Below are 19,447 nucleotides of genomic sequence, written 5' to 3' on the forward strand. Positions count from 1 at the left end.
AGATTCGAGCTAAAGTGCAAGTTGCTACTTGTAATCGTCTGGGAATGTGCCCCAGCCAGAAGGGTGGCCTCCGCTGAAGTCACCTTCTGAGTTATTGATCAGTGGGTTTGCTGCTGCTCCTGTGACATCATTGAGGGCAGAGGGACGAGGAGATAGTGTGGGGTAGATTGAGCCCCCCAGCCTGAAAGGGAGAGGAATGAGAGCCCTTTACCTCTGCAGTGGCATAGCCAGAGAGGTCCGTTTCTTACCACCCCTGCGGTTACACTGTCTCCTTCAGATACAAACCGCCTGTTTCTGTGCCAGGGATTTCTAGCTAGAAATGTTTACTATGTTGCAAATAAGAAAAGTGGCACTAACAAGGAAAGGGAGGCCTCCGCTGAGGGAATCAGAATTCTAGTCTCTCATCTCTCACTGACTAGTTGGCTGGTCCTCAGTGCTATTTATCTCATAGACCCATTTGCAATCCCTGTACAGACTGTGTGTCTTGTACCATTTTATGAAAACCTAGTGCAAATCCTATGACTGCTCTTAAACACTGGAGAAAAAAAAGAATGTTTAAAATCCACTCCCGGGCTTCCCTGGTGGCGCAGTGGTTGAGAATCCACCCGCCAATGCAGAGGACACGGGTTCAAGCCCTGGTCCGGGAAGATCCCACATGCCGCAGAGCAGCTAAGCCCGTGCGCCACAACTACTGAAGCCCGCGTGCCTAGAGCCCGAGCTCCGCAACAAGAGAAGCCACTGCAATGAGAAGCCCGCGCACCACAACGAAGAGTAGCCCCCGCTCGCCGCAACTAGAGAAAAAGCCCACGCTCAGCAACAAAGACCCAACACAGCCAAAAAGAAAGAGAGACATTTTTAAAAAATAATTTAAAAAAATAAAATCCATTCCCCCCCCTCTTTTTTTTCCTTTTGAGAGATATTTGTGATATTTAAATTCTTATAAATGACTTGCTTACTTTCAAGGAAGACCAAGACGTTATAACGGTTAAATAAAGAATACTATTCATTTTATTTAAAATCAGTCTATGTTCAGGAGAGGCTGGAGAGCAAAACATTTAGATTTATTTGAAGTCTGTTATTTCTACAGAGTTATATTAAAATGGCCCAAGTGAAATGAACCTAAACATGGAAGTTAATTTAAAAATATTAACATACTAAAATTTTAATAGAAAAAAAGTTTTGTTTGAATCAACAGGACAGGACTTTTAAGTATGAATTATGAGCACGGCTGCTCAGCTTCTCCTCTGTAATTCAGATGAACAAGTACTGTACTTCCTGACTTATGTTTCTTTTTCCCTACCGGTTCCTGGTTTATCTCTAAGAGGGTTAAATACTTTGCTCTCACAGTTCGTTCTACAATAACGTATCTTGGCATCAGTAGTCCTTAAAATCTTTCATGATAATATGTATGTGATGTGTATGTGTGTGTGAATCTGTACAGTTTCTAACCTCGGTAAGTGCAGAAACATTGGAAAATTTCTTGGCTGCTGTAGACTGTGAACATACACTCAGTTGTCACACACACACACACACACACACGCACACATGCATGTAGGATACACTTTTCATTAAGAAGCAGCGATATGACTCTTGAACAGTTTCCTAGTGTGTGAACTTGCATCTTCGCAATGAGTTTAATCTGAAGGCGCCTGTCCAACATAAATAATAAAAGAGCATTCTAAAAATACCCACTTAAGGAATTAGGTGTGTACTGGAAATACAGTGCTCTGAGGAGCCAGTTACACTTTTTGTAGCACAAACAAAGAAGGGAGAGCGGTTTCTCAGCAGAGGACTCTTGGTTCGTAGGTGATTTTCTCGTCGTGTGGGGACTTGGATCTGCTGGAGCATCAGACGAGCCTAGTGTCCTCCGAGGACGGCACCCGGGACCAGGAGAACATGGACGACACCAACAGTGAGCAGCAGTTCCGGGTCTTTAGAGACTTCGATTTCCTAGACGTGGAGCTGGAGGATGGAGAGGTACGGCCAGGCTCGGTGAAAACCATCCGCTCAGCCTTTTCCTTGACTAACAGAACAGTTTCTTTCTATCTGCTAAATAATGAGTTCTTTCATTAGAAAGCTGTAAACTTTATTTTTAATCAATTTATTCCAAGTACAGCAGCTTAACTTTGGCAAAAGTCACCACAAGCTTCCTGTCTAAGCCCACAGCCAGAGCCACCAAGTTCTTTCTAAATGGCAAAGATCTGACTTTGAATGACCATACAGAGACTCTGTGTGTGTGTGTAGTCCAAAGGTGAACTTTAAAAAAAAATCACAGAAGCATTCAAGGTCTGAGCCTGTTCTCTGGTACCTGGGTAAAACAGGCTAAGCATTTTATTATTTTCAATGTGCAATTGCTCTCGTGGGTTGACGTCAAAGCTTGCCTGCTGCAACCTGCGATCAGAGCCCAGGGGCCCCGGCATCTTTGTGCTGTTTGATGAAATCCTCAGAACTTGAAACTAGATTTAACATACAAGAGCTCTTGGCTCTGCTTTCAGTTGGTTCTTGACACCTGGAGTAGCTGAATTCAAGTATCAACAGGCAGATGCAGATCTGTTTATCTGAATGATAATCATGGTAATAAGACCCTTTCCGTTATGAGTCATGTTTTTGAAAACCTGGGGTTGCAAGGAGGAGCATCATTTCAGTAGCTCAGGGGCATGTTCCAGCTGAGAGGGAGGCTTTTTCCTCCTGGGATGGACACTATGTTCCCTGAAGTGGGGTTGACATCTGTAATAAAGCCTGGTACCCAGCCTGGCATGTGGTGGGATCCACATACTTCAGCTCACATTTAACCAAGCACGCTCTATTTCCCAGACAAAGAAAGGGCTTTCTGCTAGCCGTACAGTTAAAATGGAGGCTCAAATTCAAAGTTTATCATATCCTATGGCAGGTAGGCACCTCCTAATTTAACGATAAACTTGTGGGAAATGATGCTTCAAGTAACTGCTTACCTTCCCTAAGAGGATATGATTGCTGACCAATCCACTTATGTCAAGGCAGGGCACAAGGACAAGGACAAGCTCTCTTGAGCTCTATTTTTGTCCTTGCTGGCCACTGACTGCCCTGGCTGTCCGTGCCAGCAAGGAAGAATCATGTTCTCAGAATGAAGAACGTTTTCTTTACCAATTCTTTCCCTGGAAGCAAGTTTAGCAGATCCAGTCCTTTAAGAGTGTAAAGGCACCAACTGCAAGGCATCTTTAAAATGTGTACGCTTTCATCTTGAATTGTTCTCAAGCCAGTAAAAAGCATTGCAGAGTTTTCTGACTGTTAACCATAATTAGTGATAAAGAAATCAATTTCTAAATGCGGTGAGGATTGTTTAAAAAGTCTGATGGAAAATACAGCTGTTTTGAATACTTTCGAAATGATCCAGAGGTATATGGAATGTCAAAAGTTTAGCTTCCTGGTCTGAGCAACTGACCTAATCTTTGCTCTTAGGCTAGAATTCAAGCTTGGGCACCCTCTTCAGGGGTTAAACTATGGAGAGAAAAATTGATGAAACAAGAGAGGCATCATTTTTCAGTGTCAGCCAAAGAAAAAAAATGTGTTACGTGAAGGGACCTAGGAGGAATGGTGTCAGAGAAATCAGAAACAATTTCAGAACAACTAACAAATTTAATTTCTATCAAAATAAAGTAAGGAAAACCATAGATGCCCATCACTTGAAAATAAATATTATACTAGTATTTTTCAAGGACAATAAATAATGATTACTTCTAGTGTTCTCGCTATTGTCCTGGCCAACAAGAACTGAAAAATCATAGTGATTATTTTATCTTGTATGATTAAGATTTTATAAGAAGTTAAAGAATGTGAAAGTATATATTTTATCCAAATAAAATTAACCATTTGAGAATATTTTGCTACTTCTCAGTAAGGTTATAATAAGGGATCCTTGCGAGCTTACAGAGTGGTAGAGTGAAAATGCAAGGGCTTTGGAGTCAGGCAGGTCCAACTCTGACTTTCAGCTCTGCCACTGACCCAGCTCAAGCCTGGATGCAGTTTCTCTTGGCATCCTCATCTATCGAATGGGAGTGATAATACAGAGTTGACGTAAGGATCAAGTAAGATGACCTATGTAAAGCTTTTAGCATAATTTCAGGTAGTAGGCATTCCAAATATCTGTTCCTTTGTACTGTCTTTGGTGAATAATTTCAGTATTTCCTCATCTGCGAAAGGTAAGCATATTTGGCTTCTAGATCAACACACATTTACTAAAAAAAAAAAAAAAAAGACAAGGTTTTTGTCATGTCTGTTCCTTTTCATTAAATAGTCTCAGAATTTATTGACTAATATCTTTAAGGGTTTGCCTTTGAACTTCTCAGAATCTTTAAAGGGTGCTGTGTCTTTGCTATTAATTGCACCTCAGCAGTGAAACAGATCATGATCACAAACATTTCTGGTTTTGTGTGCAGGATCAGGTGATGCCACCTTTTTTCCCCAGCTGATGACCCTCATTAGTCTTTCCATGACGCTTCACGATTTTCTCACAAATAAAAATTCAGGCATTCCAAAAAAAAAGTGTTGAGGAGACCAAAGTTGTCACTGAAGTGGAAAGCTATTTCAGAAATTTTATTTATGATTTGTTACCAATTACATCATCCACCGCTAAGAGGTTTGGAATTTCCGGTGTTTCATACTAATTTTTCTTTATGGGGTTAGTGTATCTTTGTCTTTTTCTTTAAGTTGCATCTACTGACATATATACTGTTAGCACTGTTAGTTGCTGTTGTGTTAAAACTAAGACAAATGCACTTGAGTATCTAATATAATCATTTTAAATAGACCTCTTATTTGTTTTTCTGTCCATTCAATCTGCTACACAGGAACTTCAGGTAAGACGATGCTATTTTCAATTCAGATGCACTAGTAGATGTTTTGCATCATTGCAGATTTATAACTGCATAACTGCTTTTTCCCCCCTTCGAGAGTATGTATGCCTATTTGCACATTTACACTGAGATGTGTGTGATAGAAGTATTTTTCTTGGTTGCTGTAGAAGGGAAATATTTTCTGAAGTATAAATATTAGATAGTTTTAAAATCTTTATATGTTTAGTTCTGGAAGTTGCATGATTATATCTCTTGAGAGAGAGTGAGTTTTTAAATATGATCCATGGAAATCCTATAATTTCTCATTAGGCAGTTGCACAGCTGGATTGGTTTTGCTGTTAAATTCTTTTATTAAAAGTGAAATCAAGAAGCTGCATCTAACAATATACCACATATACTGCCAATCAATTCCTTTTATTTTCCAGGAATTAGGAGCTATCTTTGGATGGTGACTATATTAAATTTCATCCAAATGAGGACCCTTTTCAAGAAAAAGGGGCCCGGTAATAATTACACTCAGACAACAGGCATAAGCTGGCATTATCCTGGGCAAACTGACCTATAATCACCCTGTATCTATGTCATATAGACTTACTCGAAGTAGGTACATTTGGGAGAACATATTTTGACCATCCAAGTTCCTTCAACAATAATTCTTATTTTTTGGAACTCCAGGATCAAAGAATACGATTTCCAACATTTCTGGAACAGTCAGTTGTGAATACTTTCTCATCTCAGTGTAAATCCTGAGTGGTTATTTAAGTTTGATAACTGACATATGCAAATTGTCCATCAGGAATAGTTAGCCATCTTCTAAATTTTCTCACACATAGAAAATCCCACTTAATCAGTGAAACACTCTTTTGGCTTTTGACCCTGTAGGTAACATAAAATGCAAATCTGACATTTGGGTGTGGGGAAGTTGGAAGGTGGCTCTCCCAATAGGGGTATTCCTGTGCTATGCCCAGTTGACTTTTAATCACCACCGACTTTAACGTAGACTAGGCTACTGTTCCATCTCAACCCCTCAGCTACCACCGAGGAAACAGTTTCAACATCTTTGCCTCTAATGGAGGTATTGCATCCTCTTGCAAGACACCCAGATATTGTTCCTGCAAGAACAACTTCCCTGACTCCCAGTTCCCATGCCTGATTGATTCAGATCTTCACCTGAGCTGCAATCAAATTAACAGCAATGGCAGTCTATACCCAGTGTAGCATTCTCTGGCCCTAGGTGTCTGTATTTCTCTGCAAGCTCAGTGCAGCCCAGGTTCAGTGTGGGAGACATCCAGAACTGCTGCCTGAGTTCATCTAACCCATCCATTGATTTGGTAGAAGAGAATCTGTTTTGGGAATTAGGTTTTACAGTTGTACGTTTTTCCCAGTAACTTTTACATTCTTTTTTCTCCGTATTGTAATCTCATTTTTCTTTACCCTCTTTATTTCTTCACACATTGAGTTTTCTTTTTCTTCCTAGAACTCTTGCCTCTTCCACATTTTTTTCATTTTTTCACTGAAACAGCTATTTTAAAACACCAGCACAACAGTCAGCCTTTTCTACCAGGAAAAAAAATCATTTGGTGGTAATTTATCACAGCACTTACAGATAAAAGGTACAAATACAGCTATAAACTATGGAAAGCATATTCTGAGTCTTATAATCAAACAGTCCTAAGAACAATCATAAATATCATAAATGGGGTGAATAATGCTAATTGCCATATCATATCCAGAATGTGTTCAGGATTCTTACCTGTTGCCTTCCACCATGAATAGCCAAAACAGACTTTGGAAAAGCTAAGCATCTATTATATGAGAGATCTGTGAGAATGGTAAGATTCATTTCATTAGGAGCCAGAAAAAATAGACCCTTAAAATCAGAGGAAAATTAATAAAGTTAATGCTCATTAATTTTAATAGTAATTTACATCTCTCACTGAAATTATATTATTATGCTATTTACTGAGCTCTCATCAGAAAGTGATTTATGGGAGTTCCCTGGCGGCATAGTGGTTAGGATTCGGTGCTTTCACTGCAGAGGCCCAGGTTCAATCCCTGGTCGGGGAACCATCCCACATGCCATGCGGTATGGCCAGAATACAAAAAAATAAAATAAAATAAATAAAACGTCACATTTTAAAAAAAGTTATTTATGTCAGTGAACCATCAGTGTTTCAAATGACTAATATAAATAAGATTCTGTGCTAGATTTTATTCAGATTACCTGTTTGTTTAGGTTAAAATTTGCTCACCAATGAGCTAGTAATATTTCTCCAGCTTTATTCCTATCTTAACAGAGAGAAAAATAAAACCCAGATTGGTTTTCAGAAAAAAAAATTTATGTGCATCACATAAGCTTATTTAATATCTGATGGTTTGTAGAGAAAGTCTGAGCTATATCTGAAATCTTTAACACTTTACATTGCCACTTAGCCCAGTTCTCAGTGCAAATGTACAATCCAGCAATAATCCTTGGTACCGAGTCAGTCCATTCAGGTCTAGGGAAGGAACTGTTTTCTCTATTGGGACAATTATTTAAAGATGAGCCTAAAACAGAACTGAAGCCTTGCTGCTCTGGCCTCTGCGTAGTGCATGATTGTCCGACTGTGCCCAGCTGCTCTCTGATACCCCTTAACGCTGCATTTTATCTGTGAAAACTGCTGCGGCAGAAACAGCCTGGAATGTTTACCTAATGCTCTTCTACTTAATACCCAGGGGGTATGGAACGTGCCACAGGCGGAGCTCCTACTTTTTCTCCTTCTGAAAAGAGTACTAAACAGGGGCGGGGTTTGGGGAGGGAACATCTCTTTTGAAGTTGTTTTAATATTAACAGTCTCGTTCTGACAGATTTTTGTTAACACGGATCATTTAGAGAGTATCCCAAAATCAACTTGTTAAAACACAGGGTGTTGCCCGCTGTACCAGAGTAGAGTGTATAGTCATGTCTACCTATGATTTAATCCTCAGTTTGGTGAAAACAGTGTGCTTCTTACTACTTTTCACATCATGTGAGCAAAATGTTTGGTGCCCAAGGCCATGAGGGCTTGAGAGTTCATAATGAAAAATTTTATTACTAAGCTGTGGCTAATCGACTGTGTAAAGGCGTGAGTGCAGGAGGATTCGGGCCTTAAAAAAGCAGCTGATGGTGTGATTTCAGGGCGAGAGTATGGACAATTTCAACTGGGGAGTCCGCAGGCGTTCTCTGGATAGTCTGGACAAGTGCGATATGCAGCTTCTGGAGGAGCGCCAGCTTTCAGGAAGTTCTCCCAGCCTAAATAAAATGAACCACGAGGATTCCGATGAATCCTCCGAAGAGGAGGATCTCACCACCAGCCAGATCCTGGAGCACGCTGACCTAGTAAGTAGGAACTCTCCACCTACTCTTCCCAAGACGTTGGGAGACTTCTTTTTGTGATTCAAGCAGTAGTGCAGTTTCCAGTTGCAGCTAAAGAAACTTGCTACAGCTGCTAAACTCAACTCTGAAACATGAGGTGGTGTCTGATTCTAACCGGTCTCTTCTCTGTAGGTTGCAAATGGAAACAAACACTGGGGTTTTTATAAGCCCTGAATGCCATCAAATCCGTTCAGGCCTAGAGTTTCCCCAAAAAACTTTTATTATGCTGAAATCTTTTTTGTTTTTTAATTCCTCAGACATCTGAAGTTTGAGGAAATATGACACAGACATTTTGACGGGGTAATCTGGAAATAGAAGTGTTTGTATTGTTCAGTGCTGGGCCTTGCCAGCCAGTGTGCTTAAGTTCTGATGACAGTGAAGTATGTATGTTAAACAGTTATTACCTGTCCACCAAAAACTAGCTTGTACATTGGTTTGTACTCTTATGTAAAGAATAATTAGAGCTTTTAAAGAATGGGAATGCCACACTCTGTTTTATTTCCTGTGCTTTCTCAACAGATCATGAATCTCTCCCCTTCTGAAGAGACTCATCCCATGGAACTCACGACCACCTGCGATATGACCCCCGCTGACCCTCATGCCTTTAACACCAGAATGGCTAGCTTTGACGCTTCTCTGCCTGATATGAATAATCTTCAGATTTCTGAGGGTTCAAAGGTGAAGAGATTTTGGCAATCGTAGTTTTCTTTAAAGAAAAAAATGTACTTCCAATTTTCTGAGCATTCTTAGCAGGTTATAAGTGGAGGGACTACCTTTATTTTCTTTCTTTCTTTTTTGAAGTAGTTGAGTTTGTGCCCCTAAACCTAGGTTTTGAAGTTGCTTTATTCTCACAGACCTGAATAGCCATCTTGCTGTTGGTTGAAGGAGATTTGATTTGAGGTCCTTTTAAAATGAAACATTTTGCATTTTCCATAGAGAACGAACACTGGTCGTGTTTTGCCATTTGATTAATGGCAAAACAAATTGGTATATGTCGGAGATTGCTGAGACTGGGAAACTGCTGTTCTTTGTCATGACTTTTATAAAACAATCTGCTAAGTGAGGTGTGGGTGTATGCGTGTATCGGGGGGGAATTTTTTCCTATGTAGGAACCAATTTTACAATCTGTACATTGATTCTGTTCTCGCCTTTGGCCGACTATCAGAATTTTCAATATCAATCACAGTATTATGCACAAAACTGTCCTAGCCAGGCTCTCTGAGGAGAAAAGTAAGTAAATGGATACAATTTCCTGATTTAAAAGGTCAGCTTTAAAAAAAAAAATCTAAAAATGTGTATTTCATTTAAGGTTTATTTTATCAATATTTCCATAAATGACCTTGTCCATAAAACTCTCAACTCCCACACTGTGTTCACATATGTGCCCACATAAATGCCCATTAGTACAGAATTTTATTTTCTTATATTAGAAATACCAAAACAACCTATTGCTGTTAGGATAAAGTTTTCTTTATCTTTAGTTTGGTTATGGTGGTATAAGTTTAAGGAGAAAATGAAGTAGAAAAAAATTTACAAAAGTATATTCTTTCTGATGCTTCTACTAGAAAAATATAATACTGGCTATTCTGTATTCTTTTACAGTGTGCTAAAAAGTATGTCTGCGATCTAGCAAAATCTAATCTACTTTAAACCAAGGGCAACCAATGAAACTGCAATCACCTAAAAATATTGAAGCTTAAAAAATAATTATTTCTAAGACTTCCCCATTGCAAAAGGACTATGCTCAGGATTCTTAGAATTAGCAGAGTCCTTTTTTAGCCAAAAAAGGGGCCAGAAAGAAAACTGTCTGAGATTAAACTTCATGGAAAGGACATCACAAAATAAATGTGAAGTTATTAGCATTTATTATTTCTCAGTCTTGCAATAGTCATTTTCTCAACTTTTCTATTTTGAATGCTAAGTTATATAATTCCTTATACAAAGCATTGCCTAAGGAGTAATATTTTCATGGACTCACACAGAAATCTATCAAGGAATTCTGTCAAGGAAAGGCTGAGTCTAATTTCTGAAAAGCTATATCTGTTTTTCACATCAGCTGGGCTTCTACAATGTTTGATGTATCTGTGATGTCAGAAAGAGAAAATAGAAAATATTTTTATAAGAACTCAGCCCACCCCTAATAGATTAAGTCTATATACACTAATAACCCAGGCCAGTCAGCAGTCTCGTTGGAACCACTCTAGTTTTAAAAAGCAGGAAGATGTAAATCAACTATACTCCAATAAAAATTAATTTAAAAATAAATAAATAATAAAATATAGTGCTCTGCCCACTTATCAGACACAAGAAAGCAGTGAATCTTCTAGCCAAAATTAAGCTGGTTAACTGCATGGCTATCAACCTAGACAGTTACTGTTTACATTCAAAATTTGGGGTAAAGGATAAATGAGTTTTTAACAACAACAACAAAAATTATATGAAGTGGACCATTAATGAAATTCTAACTGGACAGAAACTAAATATTTTTTAATGGCAATAGTAAATGTTTTAAAGATATAAAAATAAAATAAATAAAAAGCAAGAAGCAGCAGATATGGATACGCCTCTGAAACACAGTATTTATGAGCAATTCCTTCAAAGACATGAGATAACCTATTTCCCTAACATATCTGTAAACATTTCTAATTTCCCTATTTAATCCTAGACTCAAAATACTAAATGGGCAGCCAGATGTCAGCCCACGATAACTCTCTAATTCATATATACATCTATTTCGCCTTGATTTTGTTTTTGTTTTAAGAAAATGACTCACTGAACCACGTATGTGTGATTTCTTCCTCTCCTCTTCTGCTCTGTGATCCAGTTGCCTTCCTTCCTCTCCCAAAGAACAATCAGTTCTCCAGATGATTTCCCCCTGGCCCAGGTTCAAGCCCAGCCTCTTTTTCCATTTGACTTGCTACGTCTTCTTCCTGCCCCTCGGTGATCCCAGCTCTGCCTGCCCTAGAGCCCTTTCGTCTCGCAGATCATTCTACATTTTATAGCAACGTGAGAGCAGCCTCTCATATCTGTTATCTTCAAGGGATATTCCCAAGAGTAAAGCATATGTGTATATGGATCTCGGAGGATTTTCAGCATGGAAAGGCCTGTCAACGTGGCAGGCTTGGTGAATAACTCTGGATCACTTGTGAGCACCGCAGACACTTCTGGAGCCTTTATGATGCCAGGCACTGACAATTCTAAATTCTAGTTTCCATAGGTAATATTGGACATATTATATAATATATTGGAGCGTTAACTCCAGATAACTTGCTTTAGAAGACTGGGGTTGTACAATGAAAAGAGTTCTGAATCAGAGATGGTGTCTCTAGTCCCAGCTCTGGCTCTGATTATATACCTGATATTAGGCACGTCCTTTTCCCACGTGGAGCAGCTGTTTCCTCGTCTATAAAATCTGGAGATTGGACCAGGGGGTCTCTACGGTCTCTTCCAAGTTTAGCATTTTATACTTCATAAGCGTGGGTCAAATATGGTAATCTACTGAGAGCCTCTTTGGGAACTCTCCCGGAAAAGACTGAAAAGAAGATAAAGAACAGTACTTCAGAGAATTCTTGAGCTCAGTTATAGAAATTGACTCTACCGTAGCTAGAAGACAAATGCCCCCAATTTCTATTACTCTCAGGATTGCAGATTTTCCTATGGATAGTCTTACATATTGGGGGGATTCTTTTCTCCTTTTATGTTCCCAGGTCAGCGCTGCCCAGGAGGCGGAGGACACCACCGTGCACGAGGATGATCTTTCCAGCTCCATCAACGAGCTCCCAGCAACTTTCGAATGCAGCGATAGCTTTAGCCTGGATATGACCGAGGCAGAAGAAAAAGGCAGTCGAGCGCTGGACCAGTTTACTCTTGCCAGGTGAAGAGTGTACAGGGCACATCGTACTGGCTTCGCTCTCACTCCAGTTAAATGTCAGGCTTGTGCTGCTGGGACTTCCTAACAAAGGAGTCCAAGCGGACATATAACTTGGAGGGCTCTTGGCGGGTGGGAATCCTCCAACCCCAGAGCAGGGCCTTATGCGGAACCCATAAAGCCCTGGAGTAACGTAAAAAGCCAGAGGGGAGCCTGGGGACATGGTCCAGGCCTTGTAAGCTTTGAAAATAAGCAAGCTTGGCCAGGCTTGGAAATAGGGAGTTCTTTTCATTTTGAGTTAAAAGACCAGAACAAGAGGCCCCTTCTAAGCCAAATACCTACTCTTGTTTTAAGTGGGTGGCTTTCAGCCTCGTGGCTGACATTTCTGAGACAAGTGAGATCTAGTCAGAGAATACAAATAGGAAAAAATATAAAGAGGATAGATTTTTAAAAACCCCACTAATGTGGCATCTAGAATAAATCACAAATAATAATGCTACAGATTTACTCTAGGAGAAGAAAGTCAGAATCCTAAAATCACTCCTCTGAACGTTGAAAATAAGAATGAAGTAAAAGCTTCTGATGTGGCTGGACAGAGGCCTTCTGTTACGGTGACCCATATCCGTCCATCAGAGAAACAGCTTACGGTGATACCTAGAGAAGAACTTTGACTTTTCACAGTTCGTTCATTCTTCTCTCCTTTCTTCGTTCCTCTCTGTCTCCCCCTGCATTTCTCTTTTTTCCTTTCCTTTCCTCTCTCTGCCCTTTTCTTCTGGGCATTTATGTATCTGCACCCACTAATACTGTCCCTCCACAAACGAAAAGTGAAAAGATTCAGAAATTTACTTATCACTTATTGTATTGAAAAATGAAGAGGACTGCAATGGGCCACAGCACAGGAATGAATGTATCCCGTGTGCGGGGAAAGGCTGTCCAGGAAAGTGGGGGGCAGTTACTGAAGGCTAAAAGAGGCACCGAATCTATAAAGGAAATCCGAGTGGGAGGAATCCCAGGAATTCTACAGGTGAAAATTCTCTTTTCTAGAGTCAGAAAAGAATCTTGGAGAGACCTCTGAATGGGAGCCAGGCTCCCAAAGAGACCCCAGCGGGAGGAGTGGGCAGAATGGGTGCCTCGGGGTGAGAACTAACACAGGCTGGCAAAAAAGAAGAGGACGCCACTTCCTGACGCTGCCCTTTGCCTTCTTCCAGCTTTGGAGAAGGGGAGAGGGGAGTCTCGCCGCCCCCTTCGCCCTTCTTCTCGGCCATCCTCGCTGCGTTTCAGCCCGCGGCCTGTGACGACGCGGAGGAGGCGTGGCGCAGTCATGTCAACCAGCTACTGTGCGACTCGGACGGCTCCTGCGCCGTGTACACGTTCCACGTGTTCTCCTCCTTGTTCAAGGTACGGCGCCCGCGGAGGGGGCCACAGACGCGCAGGGGCTTCGGTCTCCGGGGAGCCAGCCGGCCTCCAACTGAAGGGGTTAAGTGCAGGGTTTATACTACTTTGTCCTCCTGACATCCTTCAGTCTCCTCTGACTTCATCCTTTCTTCTCAACCTTCATCTACTCAGCCTTCTCAGGCTGGCACTGTGGAGACGCTGCGCTCAGGGATTCAGGCCGCCGTGCTGTGCCCCTCGCTCCCCCACTCTGGTTTTCACTGGCATCATCAGTCCCAGGCAGGCAGCCAGGTCTTCAGGACCACAGGGTGGCACCTTCTGCCAAGCCCAGCCTCCATCTCTTCTTTCCGCTTAGACCTCTCCTCTGTCTTTTTAATTCACTGTGTTTTTCCTTGTCTCTTATCTTTCCCCACCATGAAGTCCTTCAACGTGCCAGCCAGTGAAACTTTTCTAGAGGTTGAGTTCTGCTGAGTATATCACGAGAGAGGCAAGGTAACGTAGCTGGACTGAGGGATGGCGCCCTCTGATCTCCTTCAGGAAGAGCCATGGGAAAGGCAGGGAAATGAGGAATTACATAAAAAGTGGAAAATGAAAACACTGGGATCATCTGCTTTAAATGATTTCAAATTCAGGACGCCATAATTTCGTTAACATAAAAGTCAACTTGGTTTTTGAGCCTGGAGGCCCTTCCATTTAGGAGAAGTATATACCAGTAGTACTCAGAGCTAGTTTCTCAGTATTCTGAGTGTTATTCATGCTGCTGTCTCTCAAGGTTTTCAATTTACTTTTCGTGAGACCTGTTAGAAAACTGAATGGACAAAAACTAAGGTGGTGTCTGAGATGCACTGGGGGCTGGAGGGACTGTCAGCCTTAAGACAGAAAACAATGGGCTGCTGAAAGATGAGAATCCAGAAACACCCTAACATTAAGCCAGACGGAAATTTTAAAACAACAACAACTATCCACAAGCTACCGTTTGAGGTGAATTTAATCGTTAAGGATTCAGGAGCAAAGTCATTTATTACATTGTTCTAAAGTCAATTTGTAAATAATGGTTAATAATGTATATTTAAGTTTGCCTGTTGTAGTAATTTTTTCTTATTACAGTTGCTAGGCCCTTCATGCTCAATTTTATAGTCCTGAGCAGTACTTCTCCCTCTGCCGAGAACTGTCATCCCCTCTCTTCCCACAGCTGTGCTCCCAATGACACGCAAATCCCTGATCGGCTGTCACTTCAGTGAATGACGCCTTCCTTTACCTCTTTCTGCCTGCCCCCGCGCACACTGGATGCCGCGCCAACCGTAGTTGTTTGTTCCACTTGTCACACTTGTTTAGGAGTCTGTCTCCCGGGAAGGGGCAGGTAGCGGCGTCTCGTTTGATTCCCCAGCAGCTGGCACACAGTGGCTCACACACAGTAGCTGCTCAGGAAATGCAGAAAGAATGAATGGGGGAAGAAAACCTTTTTAATGTAAATCTTAAACGTACAGTTTCTGACTTAATGCCAGTACAGCAATAGACTGTCATGCGAGCTGGGACGTGGGGCTGGGCCCTGGGAGGTACATTGGGGTTTGGATTTTTTTCATCAGCGTATTGGAGCAATTTCTAAGGAGCTTATCCACAATAATAATAATACAAATGTGTACCTCCTATTTCAGTTTTTAATATTACATTTAGCTTTAAGAACTTTCTCAGCTGCCATCAAATGCTCTGTGATTGAGAGCAACACGGCTAGCAAAATCGGTATTAATCCAATATGCTGGAAATGAAACACATTTCAGACATGCAGTCTGTTAATCTTTCGTCATGTCCTCACCATGGCTGTTTACTGTTTTCTAACATTTTTCCTGTGAGTCTGGACACCACGTTTCCCTGTATTTGGTTGGATTTTGGACGGGGTAGAGAGCAGGTAATTGCAAAAATAATTTGGTTTTAAAAACAAGGAAATGGTTTCTAAAGGTCCAGCATGGGTGGCTTTCCAAGGGTCTCAGTCAGTGTATTTCCTTCCTGCTGCTCCTGTGTTAGAATATTGTCATTTGATCACACAGTGTCACCAAATTATATGATATTTTTATAGGGAAGTCACATGTGGCTCTGAAGTTCCCTGAAAGATCTAGCTTCTCAGTACAATAAAAAACAAACCCAGGGACTTCCCCGGTAGTCCAGTGGTTAGGACTCCACACTGCCACTGCAGGGGGCACAGGTTCGATCCCTGGTCAGGGAACTAAGATCCTGCAAGCTGCTCAGAACGGCCAAAAAAATTTTTTTAATACAAAAATGAGCCCAGATCTCACCATATCCTTAAGTAAGATGGAAAGAAACCAAACTATTTGCAGGACCTGGATCCTACTCCCGGCTCTGCCACTCCACTAGCTGGTGACACATGGCATTTCCTGTTCCTTTCAGCAGCAACATTCTGTCGAGTTTTTTTTTTTTAATTGCACATAAAACTAAAAACACCATAAAGACATACGTATGTTATGTATTATAACAAGATTCTCAGAGGTATTAAATAAAAAAATAAACAATATGCAACATGGTAGGCATTTTTCTAGTATAACTTGTAAGGAACCAAGAGCCTGCTGCTGTTTTGGGGACCTGCTAATTTCCCCATAATAGGGCAGAGAGGATTTCTTGTGGGTTAGATTCTCCAACTCAAAAGGTATGACATCTCTTGGGGGAAAGCCAGTGCCTACAACCAGAATTATTTTTTGGTTAAATATTTTGTTCCTTTTGTTAAAGATGTTGTGTGTTGGAAGTTGGGGCTAAAAACGTTCTCATTTTGGCACTGACACAGGCCCAGTGAGTCAGATTCTTCCCAATTATGGTTTTTCTTCAGGCAGTGTAGGGGGAATAGTAACATTTAGGAAGCATTATAGGTTAATGGAAGGGATATGAACTTAGAAGTCAAGCTCATCCTTACTCTTTCACTTACTAGTTGCATGACCTTGAGTCCTTTAACCTCTCTTAGCCTCAGTTCCTTCACCTGGTTGTGAGGATTGATGAGTTGATGTGTGCAAAGCTATCGGACAGTTACAGACTCCTAATCAGAGGCGCTCTCACAGGGAGACAGGTCCCATGAATTTACTCTTTCATTCGTCAGAGGCTTTATGGCCCATTTTAGTGCTCTATCTCAGGGAGCTGTGATCTTGGGAAACAGATTATATCTCATGACCTTTTTCTTCTCACCCACATTGAAATAATCTCAGAAATTCTCACTCATCTGACAAACACGCTAGGCAGACTCAGGCTGCCGACCGGCGCTGACAGTCAGCAAAAAGCAAAAGCAGCATTTATTTAAAAGATTCTATGAGCTCCCACGCATTGGGAAATGACATTTTAGGAAGAAACTTTGTTCACACTGGGTGATTACTCACTTGACTTAAGACATTCACTCTGCCCCTGTCACCGCCCCCCCCCCCGCCACTACATGGAGGACCTGTGCTCATTTGATAGCTTTATGAAGATTAGAAAATAGTTTTTTCTAGTACAAAAGTTAAAACGTGGCCGTTTACAAATAGTAATTATGTTGCCTTTCAGAATATTCAGAAAAGGTTCTGCTTCCTAACCTGTGATGCGGCCAGTTACCTTGGAGACAACCTCCGGGGCATCGGATCCAAGTTCGTCAGCTCTTCCCAGATGCTCACCTCCTGCTCCGAGTGCCCCACGCTTTTCGTGGACGCCGAGACCGTGAGTATCTCAGGCCTGCTCCCGCGGCAAATGGCCTGCCCAGCTGATGGTATGGAACTTCAGGGAAGCACACGTGTGTTGTGGTTTGTTTGAAAGACACTCTTAGTGTTTGCGAGCAGCGCTCTGTTGTTCTATGAGTCCCAGAGGCCTGGGCCGGCACAGGAATGACTCTGCATGGCCAGCCCAAGCCAGGGCAGTCACTGCAGGGAATCAGGAGGAGGACCCCCTCTGTGCTCCCTTCGCGGCCTTGTCGCTTCTCTCCGATGACTCTTGACTTTGAAGGCTGAGAATATGGTGAGCTAGCCCCCCAGAGCAGACCTAGCCAGTCCCCACGATGCCAGGTTGGCTAGGCGGATGGGTCCCCAGAGGCAACGATGCTACCACTTTCCCTACTTCCAAGAGACTGAATGCCCTCTGGATGGATTCGTCCAGCCGAACTGCAAATGATGAGTTTAAAAGCAGGAGTCCCCAACCCCCAGGCCGTGGACCGGTGCCAGTCCACAGCCTGTTAGGAACCAGGCCATAGAGCCGAGGTAGGCGGCGGGTGGGCGGGCGGGTGAGCGAAGCTCCATCTGCCGCTCCCCACGGCTCACATTACTGCCTGGACCACCCCTCCCCCACCCACCCCACCCCGTCTGCGGAAAAATCGTCTTCCACGAAACCGGTCCCTGGTGCCTAAAAGGTTGGGGACCGCTGGTTTAAAGGATGATTAAAACAGTCCCTGGCTGACTGCTGAATCGTGACTTTATAAATGTAATACTAATGATTTAAAGTACAGATTAAATACAAAATCAGTTTGAAAACCTATTTGGCGGTCTGTCTTCACATTGCTTGGAGTATTACTGGATGAAGACACTAGAATCCATGCATAAAGTGGACGCTGTATCTTAATGTGGGCTTCTGTGGAATACTTGTTAAGATTTGTCCGTCTATACTGATATGGGGAAGATGGATATTTTCACAGGAGATTTTGATTAGCAGTATCCAATGCAATTGCCGCTGATAGTGGAGCTAAATTACAAACTGCACAGCTTATTAAAATGGATGCTACCAACCCCCCCCCCGCCCCACACTTTACATCTAAATATACTTCTCTTTTCTCTCTGCATAGCCATGCCTTTGTCTAGATGTCTCTCTGGAAGTTGTTTTAATACAAATTATTTTGCTGTCTTTAGCTCCTTTCTTGTGGACTTTTGGACAAGCTCAAGTTCAGTGTTTTGGAACTGCAAGAATATTTGGACACCTACAACAACAGAAAAGAGGCCACCCTCTCAGTAAGCTTTTATGTTTCTGTGCATATACATTTAGTTAAAACCAAATGAACCCAACCACTGTGAGCTCTTGGGAGGCGATGTGATTTACCCAAGAGAGGCTCTTTTGGGAGAAGACAGATTTCATCTATTCTTCTGTGAAGGACTACAGTTCCAGCTTAATGGTGGCAGAACTGTCAGTACTATGGATTATATAAAAATTATACCTACAAAAGAGAAATTTTTCAGCTTTCGATTTTAGCCCTATAATTTCCCTACCAAGAAATTGGGGAAAGTGGGTATCTGCTTAATATGTCAGTTTATCAACATTATAACTTTTCTTTTCTCAGAAATTTAAAATTGTTTATTACTTCCTTCCAGTGTTCGCCTCACCCAAAACTGGTTGAGACGGATCTCATCTCTCTTCTCCTTTTTTTTTTTTTTTGCGGTACGCGGGCCTCTCACTGCTGTGGCCTCTCCCGTTGTGGAGCACAGGCTCCGGACACGCAGGCTCAGCGGCCATGGCTCACGGGCCCAGCTGCTCCGCAGCATGTGGGATCTTCCCGGACCGGGGCACGAACCCGTGTACCCTGCATCGGCAGGCGGACTCTCAACCACTGCGCCGCCAGGGAAGCCCCTCTCCTCCTTTTAACCACTCTCGGTAGCTGCTTCTCCGCCTCCGTGGTTTCTCTTGGCCTCGGCTCCTGCTCTTTACTTTTTTCTTCCTTCAAAGATGTAATTTGTAAAATGTTAGAGCCAGAAGTGATTCAGAAACCATCCATGCAAACCCCCTGATTTCCAACAACTTCCATGTGTAATTTCCATGGAGCACTTCCTATCATATACCAGTCACTGTAAAAAGAGCATGGATTTTTAAGTCAGATGGACTTGAGTTCAAATTGCAGCTCGGTTACTTAAGGGTTAGTGACCTTGGGTAAGTTACCTCCTCTCATCTCAGATTCATCATCTATAAGACAGTGATAATAGTAATTTGCAGAACTGTTGTAAGAACATAACGATTATA

General features: G+C 41.9%; 1 protein-coding gene and 1 long non-coding RNA gene across 2 annotated transcripts in view; one reads left to right on the forward strand and one right to left on the reverse strand.

Moving 5' to 3' along the window:
* FRY (FRY microtubule binding protein) overlaps positions 1-19,447 on the forward strand; it is a 251,661-nt gene that overhangs the window by 210,792 nt on the left and 21,422 nt on the right. The window contains exons 51-57 of the mRNA XM_060129571.1: positions 1,807-1,977; positions 7,990-8,190; positions 8,746-8,904; positions 11,934-12,100; positions 13,303-13,492; positions 17,024-17,173; positions 18,349-18,447. Coding sequence (XP_059985554.1) covers positions 1,807-1,977; positions 7,990-8,190; positions 8,746-8,904; positions 11,934-12,100; positions 13,303-13,492; positions 17,024-17,173; positions 18,349-18,447 — 1,137 coding nt within the window. The remainder of the gene's footprint in view (positions 1-1,806; positions 1,978-7,989; positions 8,191-8,745; positions 8,905-11,933; positions 12,101-13,302; positions 13,493-17,023; positions 17,174-18,348; positions 18,448-19,447) is intronic.
* LOC132509023 (uncharacterized) lies at positions 323-11,063 on the reverse strand. Its single transcript, XR_009536854.1, has 3 exons — positions 11,000-11,063; positions 6,586-6,653; positions 323-2,049 (listed from the first exon to the last, which is right to left on the reverse strand). It is a non-coding gene; the product is annotated as an uncharacterized LOC132509023 (long non-coding RNA).

The sequence above is a fragment of the Lagenorhynchus albirostris genome, chromosome 18 (genome assembly GCF_949774975.1).
Source record: "Lagenorhynchus albirostris chromosome 18, mLagAlb1.1, whole genome shotgun sequence".
Classification (NCBI taxonomy): Eukaryota; Metazoa; Chordata; class Mammalia; order Artiodactyla; family Delphinidae; genus Lagenorhynchus; species Lagenorhynchus albirostris.